Below are 14,793 nucleotides of genomic sequence, written 5' to 3' on the forward strand. Positions count from 1 at the left end.
ATTAAATTGACAAGGCTATGCTGCAGAACTATTTAATTTATAAGGGAGAATGAGGATGACATGTTTTCCTGCCCTCACTTTTGGGGAAAACTCATGATCAGGGAAAAGATGTAGTAAGAGATGTATAAGCTGTTCAAGTTTAGAGATAAGATTAATTTTGTGTGAGGAAATGGTCTTTGTGGAGCTTAAGCTGCCCACCAATCGAGGCATACACAGAATATATACAGAGTAGTAAATAAAATTAGAGAGCATGGCTACAGGACTACTGGAATGATGAAAAGAGAATAAGTTGCTTCTTTTGTTGAGGGAGGTGAAAAACATGGCTGGCAAGTATAGCAGATGGAATGATATGGTTGTCAAGAGAGCATGAATTTTGCTTTTGGGAATGTGCTACTGAAATGCAGGGAGAATCAGTTTGGGGTAATTGTTTGGTGAAGAAGGAAAAACTTGATGCAGAATGTGCTGCTGCTCACAAATTATTTGCAAAGAAGACCGAACATTGACATGTTCTTTGAGTAATATGAATAATTTAAATGTTGAAAGGTGAGGAAACATGATGTGCATGCTTAGCTATAGCTCAACATCATGTTGATAGTGGATATTGGGGCATGTCATACAGTACACCAATGGGATTGAGAAATAAGAAAGAATCTGTGTTTGCTTTCCCAAAGCATTAGTTTTAATACCAGGATGAGGCTACACACATAAGAATCAAGTCCTTTAAGAAAAAGGTGATTTTCCAAAATGAGGTTTAGTTTATGGATGAGAATGAATTTGGACATGTAGAATTCTTCACAAACCCCTTACGGAGCTATTGGAATTCCTGTAACGAAGACTTGGTAGGGATTGCAAATCTAAGTTGTCTTGCATTGTTTAGGAAAATGCTTGTACATGCTTATCTGGATGTTGAAAAGATGAGATAACATCTAGAATTCATCAATACCGCTCTATTCATCCGAAAATGTTGTAAGGATGTAAGTTGTGCATTGCTTTTGCAAATGCTTATCCATGCTAATCTGCGTGTTTAAAAGAGATGGAAATCATAATGTATGGAAGGATTAGACCTGTTATGCTCAGCTGGTTTGTGAAGCTGTCAACTGCAGAGTTGCAGACAGAATTAACAATATAAGCACTGGGCAAGCAAAGTCACACAAACTCTAAACCTTTGGCTTCATGTAGTAGAAATTATGATAGAATTTTTTACTTCCATCAATTTTACAGATCTTATATGAGCTTATACTATGTAATTAGGTGCCATTGTGGTAGATGGTGCTTGATGCCGAGTATTTGGAGGGCATTAAGAGAGATTTCTTCCATCCGTTTCTAGATGATAACTTTGATGATCAAATGCTTGGTCAGTTTCACAGGGCAATAGCTTGGCAATATTTCATTTGATTCTGAAGCTTCAGCTATTCTATATTACCTTTTTTCAAACTCTTTTAAATGATGTTTTTGTTATGTCTGTTTCTTTATATCGTACAATAACTTATGACGATTCATGTTAGCCGATTCCAAATCATTTTGGGACTAAGGCTTTGTTGTTGTTGTTGTTGTTGTTGGTAGAAAGGAATGCTAAATTAAATTAAAACAGAGTTTGTTACAAGAGTTGCCCAGCTAGCATTCGAGTCTAGCAAATTACAGTCATCGAGAAGAGAGTGAGTTTCTAGTTTCTCAGACAAAATTATATTATTACAGGCCAGGGGTGGGGTTTCGGAATATCATTACAGGGTTTCAAGCTTCAGCTATTCAACCATTGGAAGCATGACTCATTCCGCTTGTGTGTTTGAAGCTGAACTATATGGTAAGATCAGAAGGAGAATCTTGAACAGATCAGATAGGCACTGAACAACTGTTTATAACAATAATCATAACCATGGAAGAAATTAATTAGTTGAGATTATGTTGAATTTCGTACAAATGCCTTTACCGGTTCAATGCATGTTGAGATGATATAGCTCAGTAATAGTTTCAGAACCTCTTTTTTCTTAGTCTAAGCCTTGCATTAAGGTGCTGATTTATTACTTCAAGTAACTGTTTTAAATAAGTTTTTCTTTTATTTGAGCGTATCTTTAGGATTTTGTGAAATATTTTTTTCTTGTATGTGCTTTGGCTCAAAGGCTTTCTTTTCCTTTGCGCTGTAGGATTATGATACTTAGGATGTAGCTTCTTGGTCTTAATGAGTATTGTTAAGATGTTATCAGTCTATAACTACTACCCATGATTATTTCCTTTGTTTGAATTTGAGAAATGATCTGTATAATTCTGATATTATGTGCTTCTTATTTGACTCGTATCCCTCAAAACCTGATTCTGAGTGAATTAAGGATTGAAGTTGTTCTTAAGGAATGATTCTAAATTGTAATAATTTGAAAGAATACGAGATTCTAATTAGTAATATATTGAAAGAATACGACTAAGTGTTCACCCCTTTTTTTTTCGCTTAATTAAACCTACATGCAAGGGCGAAGCTACATGGGGGGCGGGTGGAGGCCCGGCCCCCATGCCCCAATTTCGTGGCCTATTATTTTAACTGCTGGCCCCTATAAATTATTAGAATAAATAGTATTCTTGTTAGACATATAGCTGTACTCAACGCTTGCCGCAGTGGTTTAAATCCATTGATTGGGGTTTTAGATTTAGATCTTAGGATCAAGCCCCTTAGTGACAAAGACTAGTACTTTTTTTTTGAAACCCCAATTACTGATGGACTCGACATTGTTGATTTGTTTCACTACTGAATCAGTAATTTTTTTTCTCAATTTTTTATAATAATGTGTGAAATTCTTCTTTATAATGTTAATTGCTAAGGTTTAAGGATTAAATACTAGCATTAGTTTACTCATTACTAAACTTTCTTAGATGATCCATTTAATTTTTTTCCCCTTATTCACCTAAGCTACTTTGTTTGTTGTTTGCTATTTATAAATAAGATAATATATAATTAAAAATGATCTGATTAGATTCATCTCAATTTATTAATAATTCGTAAATAATTTTTTTTGTAATGTTTACAAAGACTAAATTAGATATACTAATGGTTAATGAAATATATTATGAAGCTTGCCTTAATAAAACTAGGAATATATGCAAGAAGAATAGAGGAAGTGTTTGTATATCATCAAAATTGATATGTATGTTATTATTTTGATAATTGTGATATGTAGGATATCCCATAGAAAATTTTCTTAAGTAGAATGCATGGATTAAAAAAGATTCAATGATTTTTTTTTCTTACAATTAAAGTATCAAACTATTTTCACATTAATTTTTTTATTAAAGTGTTAATCGGCCCCTATAGCTTTAAAATTCTGGCTTCGCCTCTGCCTACATGTATGATCCATTACACATGCAGATGGAGTTGGCTGAATTAACCTAAGTAGATCTGTTTTTATTGTCTAAATCACCACTTTGATGTTTAGGATTTCTTAGCTTTGATATATGAACTTCTATTTAGACTTTCTTTCATATTGCAAGTACACTTGAAATGGTTTCGTACATTTCAAACCTGCAAATTTCTTGTTTAAACAGTGTCTTTAACTGCTTTACTGGTATTATTTAAGCTGTTAGTGCTCTCTGCCTTGGTAAGGATTGATTGCCAGAAACTGATTTTATATTGAATGTTTCGGTTCTCTTGCTAATTCGTAACAATTCAGCTCATTTACACGTCTTCCACCAAGAGCAATGAACTATTCGTTGGGGATTTGAGGGCACAACCAAAGCTTACAGTATGTCGGTATCCTTTTAATCTCAGGATGTTTCATAAATGATATGAATGTTTATCGTACAATAAAATCTTTGAAATTCTGTCCAACTTAAAAATTCTGATATTTTCTATTTGTTTTCTGTTATTTGTCATCTCAGAAACTTAGAAGAGCTTTGTGGAAGCAAAAGGGTTGAGTTATCCATTTAACCGCATTTTTCCTCGTTCACTGTCTATAGAATTCATCTTCGGAAAAGATTCAGGAATTTCTGTATACAATACAGCTTTGTCACAAATAGAAAGGTTGTAGTCAAAGCATACTAATTGAACGGCGGAAGACAACTGAAGAAAACAATATAAGTGGATTCTTCAGACTCTGAAGCCAAGTGAACCAGTATTTCAAAGGTGAGAATCTCATCTCATACATTTATTTATTTTAATTAAGGGTTCTTAAAACTTTGAGGTGTTTAGTTCTGAAAAGAATACCATATAAAATTATCAACTAAAGTAGTAAAGTACCTACAAAGCTAGAAAACGTAATAATAATGGTGGTGCTATTACAAGGAAAATTAGTAACCATCATATATGCCTGTGACTTTTGCGGTGTATTTCTTTTTAAAATTGACTGTTCTTTTGGAAGGGGCAACAACCCTATCATCTCTTAAGGAGGTAGGTTATAGTTAAATTACTTAATTTCATAAGTTAATTTTGTCACATTGCTTGACATGAGCCACAATGATTGAGAGTAGTATTGGGATGGGTGACCTCCTAGGAAGTTCTCATGTTGGTTCATGTAGCCGACTCCACTTATGGATTAAGGCGATCAAGCAGAAGAAGATGAAGAAGAAGAAAAGTTAATTTTTGTGTCTGATACTAAGATTCATGTTACAGACGAGAACTTTGCTTCAAATCTAAATTAAAAAAAAAACAAATAATTAAGGGATTAAAGATTATTAGCCATTTTTTAGTATCAGTGGGTTGTGCCTCATGTAGTGTTTTACAGGCATGGAACAACCGCCGTGTTGGGTTGTGCTACTTCGTATGTTGAATTTTTTTCGTAGTATTCATGCTGCAGACAGCTGTGGCTAATGTTAAAAGAAAAACCATGGCAAGCACAGGCCAAGCCCATCACGCTCAATGTTGACTAGGGTAAATACTGGCCTGTTGGACCATGCCATACCTGCCTCTACCCTTCCTAGCTTATTACCAAGATTGACAACTTATGAGCTATAGGAAACACGCCCAGGGATCCTGAGTTAAATGCTCCCTCCATCCCTTTTTATTTGCTACGTGGAAGTTTACTTTATTATGTTATGGATTGTGTAAAGTTGATGAGCGAAAATATTGGCAAGACCAACAATGTTGTTTTTGAGAGTAAATATTAGAATATATGCTTAATATATATTCTGTTATTATTGTAAATATTGTATTTATCTCCTAATTTGTTATGGAGATTATCTTGTTTTTATTCTTCCTTTATTAGCTCCTAGTTTATAGGCTTAGATTGTTGATATACTACTGTAAATATATGCTGGCAGAATCAATGAGAAAAGCACCCGTTTACACTCTTTCATGGTATCAACCTAATTTCGATCCTAAAATCCCTAACAATTTCCTCTCTCTCTCTCTCTCTCTCTCTCTCTCTATCTCGTCTCTTTCTTCCGCTGCTTCTTCTCCATGGCCGAATCCACCACCCAAAAGTTCCACCCTGCTCTTACAATTACCAATGTCAAGTCCTTTATTCCGATTACATTGGATACGGAGCATGGCCTGTATCACTCTTGGGCGGCCTTAATCAAGGTTCTTGTTAGGGTCCATGATTTACATCACCATATCATTCCTCCTACGGAGAACAAGGAAATCGCCGCCTATGCCGCATCCAAATCCGCGGACCTGCTCTTTGGACGCGTCTTGACGCTGCGGTTCTCTAGTGGATTTATGGGACTATTTCCACAGATCTTTTACAGGTTACCCTACTCAAGGATGACATTGCTCAAGGGGCGTGAGCTCGTTTGGAATCAATGTTTCAAGACAATAAAGCTGCTCGAGCAACTCACCTTAAAGAAGAACTTGCTGATCTCAATTTCGGTAATTTTTCATCCATTGATAGCTACTGTAATCACATCAAATCCTTCGGCGATCGCCTTGCTGATGTTGATGCTCCTCTCTCCAATAGCAGACTGGTTCTCAAACTCACTGCCGCGCTCCCGGAAGCTTACGCCGAAATGGTGGACATCATTCAAAATCAGGAGCCTTTACCCTCTTTTGAAAGTTGTCGTTCCAGACTTAAACTCGCCGAAAGAACAATCAAAAACCGTCTGGCGAAGGAAGCAAATTCGGGTGCTCCGACGGCTCTTGTTGCTTCTTCCGGTAACACTACCTCTGATTTGAGCTCTGCTTCTTCATCTCGTCCTCCTTTACGCAGTAACAAACAGAAGAAGGGCAATAAAGCTTTTGGAAGGAAGCCAACTAATGGACACACGGCCCACCCACAAAGCCAAGCCCCTTTTAATTGGCAACACTCTCCGTGGGCCAGTTGGGCTTCATGGCTTTCTCAATGGTCCACCCCTCCTCCTTGCCCATATCCTTCAGCCTCCTAGACTCCTCGCCCAGTTCAGTCTTCTGGGCCTCGCCCTGCTAGGCCTGGAATCTTGGGATCTCGTCCTCAGGCTTACACAGCCACTGCTCCCAGTCAGTTTGGCAGCTACACTCCCACGGATATTGAGGCAGCGATGAGTGCTCTTTCCCACTCTCAACCGGATGGAAACTTTTACATAGATACCGGTGCTGCATCTCACATGACTTCGGACCCAGGTATATTTAATTCCTATTTCAATTCGAGCATTAATAATAACATTGTTGTTGGTAGTGGTCATCTCGTTCCAATTGTTGGTCATGGTAGTTCTATTTTACCCTGACCCTACCTCCCATTTCACCTAAATAATGTTTTACATGCTCCTAAATTGATTAAAAATTTAATATTTGTCCGAAAATTTACCAAAGACAATTCCGTCTCCATTGAATTTGACCCGCTTGGTTTTTCTATCAATGACTTACAGACAGGAACCATACTAGTGAGATGTGACAGTACCAGTGATCTTTATCCTCTTTTCTCTGTAAATCAAGCCTCTACTCCAGTCAATAATTCAGCCTTCACTTCCATTACCTCTGATGTTTGGCACAACCAACTAGGTCATCCCGGTGAAGCTGTTTTTAGTTCTCTTAAGAACAATAATTTTATTGATTGTAACAAGACTTATAAAATTTTTTGTTCTTCCTGTCCACTGGGTAGACTTTCAAAGTTACCTTTTTATGATTCTATGTCACAAACTGCTTCTCCTTTTGATATTATTCATAGTGATCTCTGGACTTCCCCGTCATGAGTACTTCTGGTCATTGTTACTATGTTTTTTTCCTTGATAATTACAGTAAATTTTTGTGGACATTTCCTATTACAAAAAAATCACAAGTCAAACACATTTTCCAATCATTTCAAAATATGATTTGTACACAATTTACTCATAATATTAAAATATTTCAATGTGACAATGGCACAGAATATGTTAATGGCACTCTACAAGAATTTTTTAATACTCATGGCATGCTTTTTTGTCTCTTGTGTCCTCATACATCACCACAAAATGGAAAAGCCGAACGCCACATTAAATCAATAAATAACATTATCCGGACCCTTCTTGCTCATGCGTCATTGCCTCTATCCTTTTGGCATCACTCATTAGACATGGCAACCTATCTCCTAAACATTCTTCCCACAAAAGTTCTAGGTTTTAAATCTCCCACTTAGATTCTATATCAATGTGATCCCATTTACTCGGAATTACGTGTCTTCGGTTGCCTATGTTTCCCTCTCTTTCCATCTACCTCTATTAACAAATTGCAAGAACGGTCCATCCCTTGTGTCTATCTTGGTCCCGCTCCTAATTATAGATGTTCAAAATGTTATAATATGTCTAATGGAAAAATATATATGTGGTCACGTGAGATTTGTTGAGTCCGAATTTCCCTTTTCGAAGCTCCACAGAACTCACACAGACACTTATAATGTTTTCGACACTCCTCCAGAAACTAATCAATTACACAATTACATTTTGTCCTCTCCATCTCCTCCTTCTCGGTCTGGGCCCTCCACCATTGGCCCAACCATTACTTCTCCTGGGCCCTCGCTTTCTCACCCTCACCCTACACACACTACACCCTCTCGCAGCGCACACACTTCTGCTGGGCCTTCCTCTGCTAGGCCTCTCTCCCAGACCACTCCAGGTACTGTCACTCTCTCTTACCCAGCTAATCAGCCCAGTTCGCCACACTCTTCCTCTATTGTGCGAATTGGGCCTTAAATTCAACAAACCCACACCATACTGTCAGACCAGCCTACATCCCTCCCTTCCTCACCTTCAAACACCAATTCCCATAATATGACCACAATAGCTAAACACAGTATAACCAAACCAAATCCAAAATATTTTTTCAATTTTTCGGCCATGACTACCACTAATATATCCCCATTACCAAAGGACCCGATTAGTGCTATTCGCGACCCCAATTGGAAAAATGAAATGTTGGACGAATTTAATGCTCTTATTGCTAATAAAAACATGGGAATTAGTACCTAGGACAAAGGATGTGAATGTCATTAGGTCTATGTGGATTTTTCGTCATAAACGTAAATCTAACGGTTCTTTTGAGAGGCATAAAGCCCGTTTTGTAGGTGATGAGAAAACGCAGCAGCAAGGTATTGATTGTGATGAGACCTTTAGTCCGGTTGTCAAACCGGCTACTATCCGTATAGTTCTCAGCATTGCTATCTCCAAATCTTGGTCTATTCACTAGTTAGATGTCAAGAATGCTTTTTTACACGGTTATCTCAATGAAATAGTTTATATGCAGCAACCCTTGGATTTCCGTGACAAAAGTCCCCTGATCATGTTTGTTTATTGAAGAAGTCTCTATATAGCCTTAAACAGGCTCCTCGGGCCTGGTATCAGCGATTTGCAGATTTCGTTGCCTCTGTTGGGTTTACTCACAGTAAATCCGATAACTCTCTATTTATCTACAATCAGGGATCCAATATGGCATATATATTGTTGTATGTTGATGACATTATTCTTATACTTCTTCTGATAAGCTGAAACAGCACTTCTTGACTTTCCTGGGTGCCGAATTTGCCATGAAGGACTTAGGTCCTCTGAGTTTCTTTTTGGGGATTGTTGTGTCCTGCAATGCTGAGGGTATGTTTCTGTCCCAGAAATAGTATGGTACAGAAATCATTGAAAATGCTAGCATGGCCAACTGCAGCCCATGCGCGACTCCTGTTGATAACCAAACCGAAAATTAGTGCTTCACAAGATTCACCATTTGCGGATCCTACGAAGTACTGTAGTCTGGCCGGTGCATTACAGTATCTTTTACCAGGCCTGACATTTCTTATGCTGTTCAACAGGTCTGTCTGCATATGCATGATCCCAAGTATGTACATATGGTTGCTCTTAAGCGCATTCTGCGCTACTTACAGGGTACATTATCCTATGGACTTCAGTTGTATAAATCCTCTCTTAACAAGCTTGTTTCCTATACTGACGCAGATTGGGGCGGCTGCCTAGATACTAGATGCTCTACTTCCGGTTATTGTGTCTATTTAGGTGACAACTTGGTCTCTTGGTCGTCTAAACGACAACCAACATTGTCCTGTTCTAGTGCTGAGGCGGAGTATCGCGGGGTAGCTAATGTTGTTTCGGATTCTTGTTGGATTTGGAATTTGTTACTTGAACTGCTTTTTCCTATTACTAAAGCTACTCTGGTTTATTGTGACAATGTGGGTGCCATCTATTTATTAGGGAATCCGGTACAACATCAACATACTAAACATATTGAGATTGATATTCATTTTGTCAGAGAGAAGGTCGCTAAAGGCGAGGTTCGGGTTATGCATGTTTCTTCTCAATATCAGATTGCAGATATCTTCACGAAGGGTTTGCCTCGTGTATTATTTGAAGATTTCAGAGCCAGTCTCAGCATTCGTGATTCTCCCGTTTCGACCGCGGGAGAGTATTAGAATATATGCTTAATATATATTCTGTTATTATTGTAAATATTGTATCTTGTATTTATCTCCTAATTTGTTATGGAGATTATCTTGTTGTTATTCTTCCTTTATTAGCTCCAAGTTTATAGGCTTAGATTGTTGATATACTACTGTATATATGCTGGCAGAATCAATGAGAAAGGCAATCGTTTACACTCTTTTAGTAAAGTAACCCCTACAAGTAATTTAAGAGTTACTCGATCGCTTATAATCTCGAGTTACCCCTATAAGTAACCCGACCATATAAGTAATTCGTATGGTCGGGTTACTTAAATTAGTAACACTTATAATCTCGATCGCTTAGGGGTTACTCTCACACTAAAAACGAGCTAATCGATTGAGTAAGTAACCTCTACAAGTAACCTTTGAATAAGTAACCAATGAGTAAGTAAACCCTACAAGTAACCCCTAAGTAAGTAACTCATACAAGTAATCCCTGAATAATTAACCCCTACAAGTAACCCCAGCCATACAGAAAAGTTGCGGATTTTTTTTATAAAAGGTAAAAATTAAAATAGGAAATGCTAACCAATAACAATATGACAGGGGTTTGGTTATTAAATACAGTACCTATGATTTTACTTTGAGTAGATGTATGTAAAAAGTTGATTTATTTTGGAATAATCAAAAAGTCGTTTTAATATTTGAAATACCGATCATTATTCCCGATAATGTTTCTAATTATTATTACTAATGCTTTCATTCATCACAAATATTATGTACAATAGAGAAGTTGATTATATATGTGCATTTGATGTTTTTTTTGAGTCAAAAAGTTGTAAAATTGGAAGGAATAATAATCATTTGCAAGTTTGAACATCTTTCTAAAGATTGGAAGGTTTAGAAAGTTTGACAGAAACTTTAAAAATGGCCTATGAATATTCGGCAAATTTTGTCCACTTACCCCCTACAAAGCTAGTACGTATTTACTTTTCTTAAGGGGTTTCTTCTTTCTTGGGAAGAAGGGCAATTAACATTTCGATTGCACATTGAGTTGCTGGTTAATATCAGGAAAACAAAAGTAAAATAACCATCAAACGAACGTGAGCAAAGTGTATGACAGAATTTGGTGGGATTTTCTTGAAAAAGTTACTGCAAAATTCCAAACCAATGACAAACAATAATGAATTGCATTTCTACCTTGCTTATAACTCATAAGTTCCTTTGCTCCTTAGGAGCAAATGTTGTGCATTCTCTTTTATGTAACATTGTAACATTATGAATTAAACAAATTTAAACCAATTTCTTACTAACAAAATTAGAAAAGGGAAAAAAAAATTAAAAATGTTACTATATCATGCCCATTTAGCCAAAACAGACATACAACCAGCCCCTAAAAGTAATGAAATATGTGAGCCTAATTGAATCCTAGTATTTGCCTGCATCCTTGGATTCATGAAGTCTGCAGCTAGTAGATCAACAAGTGCCATATATATTAGTATCCCTGCTGCAGCCGCCTCGAATATCCCCTGTATGATTAGTGATCGAGGGCTACTTTCGTCGTATACACCGGCAATTGCAATGCCAATGCCAATACCAATTGGTGTTGTAAGTGAGAAAAACAGTGCCATTGTTGCCATAGCTCGTGACTTGAACTTAGCCTGTAAAAAAATGATAATTTCATTAATTTATGAGTGCTATAATTTTTTTAAAAATCATATAATGAATCAAATATTAGGCAAATTTATTAAAATTATGATAATATTGAAAACTGACAACAGAAAAAGTAGAAACAATACACCTTTTCCTTGTTTTCAGTTTTTGGTTTTTTGTTTTAAAAAAAAAAACTGAAAACTGAAAATAAAAAACAATGCCAAAACAAGCAAGTTTAGTTGTTTACCTGAGTGATGCAGCCACCAAGTCCCATGCCTTCGAAAAATTGATGGAAACTTAATGCAACCATTAAAGGTTTAATGGTATCAAGCCTTTGAGATGTTCCCAATGTTATGCCTATTATTACTGAATGGACCACAATTCCCAACTCTAATACCTGAATAAAAACCATCCAAATAATAGTTAATTTGCTAGGTATAAATATTATTGAAGAATATGATTGAATTGTCAAAAAATAAATACTATTGATAAAATCTTAAGTAAAGAAGGGTGTATATATTCATGTTTGTCAGCAACTTTATAATACTACTTTTATGATTGAATTCAAAATTATGATTAAGAGTTTTATATAATTTGAACAAAGTTGAAACTTGTTAGGTGTGATATATAAATTAGTAACCTTTAAGTTGGCACCTAATAATGTTAAAGAATATAGGAGTAAAGAAGAATATGACATCCTTTGCTTCAACTTTTTGACCCTTTAAAGTTTGTTTGAGATACTAAGATTTGTAATCCACTCACTCGTGTTTTAAATATTTTACTAATACAAATAAAAATTTAATTAATACATTTTCTCTTATACTCATAATAAAGTATAGTAGACATTTTAGTTTAAAATATGCTTTCATCTAACTTTGAAATGAAATAAAATTGACTGAGATACTAAGGTTTGTATTCCAGTCACTCGTGTTTCAAATATCTAAATAAAAATTAAATACGTTTTCTCATATACTCTAATAAAGTATAATAGACATCTTGGTTTGAAATATACTTTCATCTAATTTTGAGAAGAAACAAAACTGGCTAAGAAACTAAGATTTGTAGTCCAGTCACTCGTGTTTCAAATATTTTACTAATATAAATAAAAATTGAATACGTTTTCTCTTATACTTATAATAAAGTATATTAAACATCTTGGTTTGAAATATGTTTTCATCTAATTTTTGAAAAGAAACAGAATTGACTGAGATAGATAGATACATACGTATGTAAATATATGATAAAATAACTATTGTATCCTTAAAAAAAACTAACCGGTTTAAAGATTGAAAAATCAAATATTACTAATTGAAGTGTATTAAATAAAATAAAAATTATCACCTGAGCAGTAACACGATGCCTAATAAGTTCAAGCTTACTTAATTGTTCCCCTAATTCATCACTACCTTCACCAACTAAAGAACCACCACCATGACCATGAGTAGCATGAGTATGAACATGCACGTGACCAGCATGTGCACCATTACTCTCTTCATCCACCACTTTACTATTAATAGAAACTTCCTTATTACCATCTTTCCCACCAAAGTGAACCCTTCTATAATGCCCTGTTGCCAACGAATCCACCATTAGGCTCCCAATAGAAGCCACCATCGCGATGAACGCGGCGAAGGGGAACTTCTGCCAAGGAGTTTCCCCTATACAAGGAGACGTCAACCCCTCGAAAGCTTCCGGGAGTATGTGGATGAACCCGGTAGCGAGGATTACTCCTGCAGCGAAGGCCTTGATCATGAAGAATATATCGTTTTCAGGCCGTAAAACGGATATCCGTTTGCCTAGTAGAGGAAGTCCTACCCCAATTGCTCCGGCTCCAAGGATTGCTCCTATGGCGCCTAACTTAAACTTGAGGGTTAAGGACTTGCCGTCGCGGGGTAAGTCATCAGCTTCGCATCTGCACTCAGCTGCTACCATGGCAGGCAGGAGTTGCATAATAGTAAGCACATAGTAAAAAATTGTTTTTGCCATGTTTTTTCCTTTTTTTTTTTTAAGAGATGATTTCTTTTTTTTTTTTTTTTTTTTTTTTTTTTTTTGAACTTATGATTTGAGATATATATTATGAAAGAAGCTGAAGGTTGGTTTTTATAGGAGTTTGAACGGTAGGGTTATGGAAGAAAAGGAATGACATTCACATTCATTTAACAACATTGGATGGTTCATGAGAGAACTAAGAAAGGAAGTTAAAATAAAAGAAATTAAATTATGTTAGATGGAAAAAGGGAAGATCAAAAAGTTACTATGGATAAAAGAGTATCTTGAAAATGTCGACATTATTTGGTGATTATTATAGGGATGTCAAATTTTGTTATTTTTTGATCCATAGCTTTGTTTGCTAGTCCTTTATATCGTTTGAGTTTTCACATTTGTCCAAACATAATTTCATAACAATCAATATTTTTTAATTTTTTTTTTTTGAAACAGACAATCAATATTTTTAAATACATATTAGTAACAATTATTTTTTTAAAAAATTATATTATAAAAGTAGACGTTGTAACAACTCCAACAACATATCACATGATTATGAGAGTGAGAGGTAGCTCAAGTGGTTAGAGCTTTCCTTCCGGTTTCAGGAGATCCAGGGATCGATTCTCACCCCTGTCCTTGTGGCTCTCTAAACACCAAATGAAAACATATTACATGATTATATTTTAAATTACATATTAGTTACAAAATTAAGTCAAAGATAACCTATAGATAGTGTAAAATCTCAAGTGATGCATTTAAAAAAACGAAGGGAGTGTTTTTTTCGTCTTTATTTATTTGGCATACTTTGACCATCACAAGGTTTTAATTAAATTTGATAAATATAGGCGGAGTAAAATAACACATAACAATAATAATAATAATAAAAATAAATAAATGTAATTAAAAGAAGTACGCCATGTAGACAGAGACGACTTTATTGGGGTTGTTTGATTATGGATTATTTGGAATGGGTTGGAATGGAGTTAGAATCCATTACATCTATTTTTTGTTTGGTTAAGCTTTTTAGTAATGGAATTTTATACCGAAGGTGTTCTAACTTTACCCCATAGCCCTAGAATCCCATACCCACCACTCCCCCCAAAGATTCACAATTCATTCTATTAATGAAGTATAAAATCCATTCTAACAATAAATCCAAACAAATTTAGACTATTATTGATTTTAGAATCCAAACCTCTATAATATGAGATCACATACCAATCCATTCCAATTTGATGAACCAAACACCCCCTTGGAAGAGTATAATTCCCTTTCCTTTTTTTTTTTTTTGTTTTTTCTTTTTTGCGCCACTTGCTATTTTTAGAGGAAAAAAAAACCCTACTCTTTCGCTTTTGTGTTCCTCATTATAATTTTATCAAAATAAATTAATCATCCACTTGCCCCACATAAT

General features: G+C 35.6%; 2 protein-coding genes across 2 annotated transcripts; one reads left to right on the forward strand and one right to left on the reverse strand.

Moving 5' to 3' along the window:
* Positions 1 to 5,721: 5,721 nt before the first annotated feature.
* LOC110722478 lies at positions 5,722 to 6,300 on the forward strand. The gene has a single exon (XM_021901746.1). It carries the CDS (start codon positions 5,722 to 5,724, stop codon positions 6,298 to 6,300), a length of 579 nt encoding a protein of 192 aa, XP_021757438.1.
* Positions 6,301 to 10,914: 4,614 nt separating this feature from the next.
* Positions 10,915 to 14,003, reverse strand: LOC110722406 (zinc transporter 1-like). The gene is made up of 3 exons (XM_021901673.1): positions 12,738 to 14,003; positions 11,644 to 11,793; positions 10,915 to 11,404 (listed from the first exon to the last, which is right to left on the reverse strand). The coding sequence occupies exons 1-3, from the start codon at positions 13,380 to 13,382 to the stop codon at positions 11,099 to 11,101; spliced, it is 1,101 nt and encodes a 366-aa protein (XP_021757365.1). The 5' UTR covers positions 13,383 to 14,003; the 3' UTR covers positions 10,915 to 11,098.
* Positions 14,004 to 14,793: the final 790 nt, after the last annotated feature.

The sequence above is a fragment of the Chenopodium quinoa genome, unplaced genomic scaffold, assembly GCF_001683475.1.
Source record: "Chenopodium quinoa cultivar QQ74 unplaced genomic scaffold, ASM168347v1, whole genome shotgun sequence".
Taxonomy (NCBI): Eukaryota; Viridiplantae; Streptophyta; class Magnoliopsida; order Caryophyllales; family Amaranthaceae; genus Chenopodium; species Chenopodium quinoa.

Bases quoted from the DNA above. Each gene is read 5' to 3' on its own strand.
- LOC110722478 (XM_021901746.1), top strand. From the start codon at position 5,722: ATGTTTCAAGACAATAAAGCTGCTCGAGCAACTCACCTTAAAGAAGAA.
- LOC110722406 (XM_021901673.1), bottom strand. From the start codon at position 13,382: ATGGCAAAAACAATTTTTTACTATGTGCTTACTATTATGCAACTCCTG. The intron at 11,794-12,737 runs GTGATAATTTTT...GTTTTTATTCAG, and splicing joins GGCATCGTGTTACTGCTCAG to GTATTAGAGTTGGGAATTGT. The intron at 11,405-11,643 runs GTAAACAACTAA...ATTTTTTTACAG, and splicing joins TTGGTGGCTGCATCACTCAG to GCTAAGTTCAAGTCACGAGC.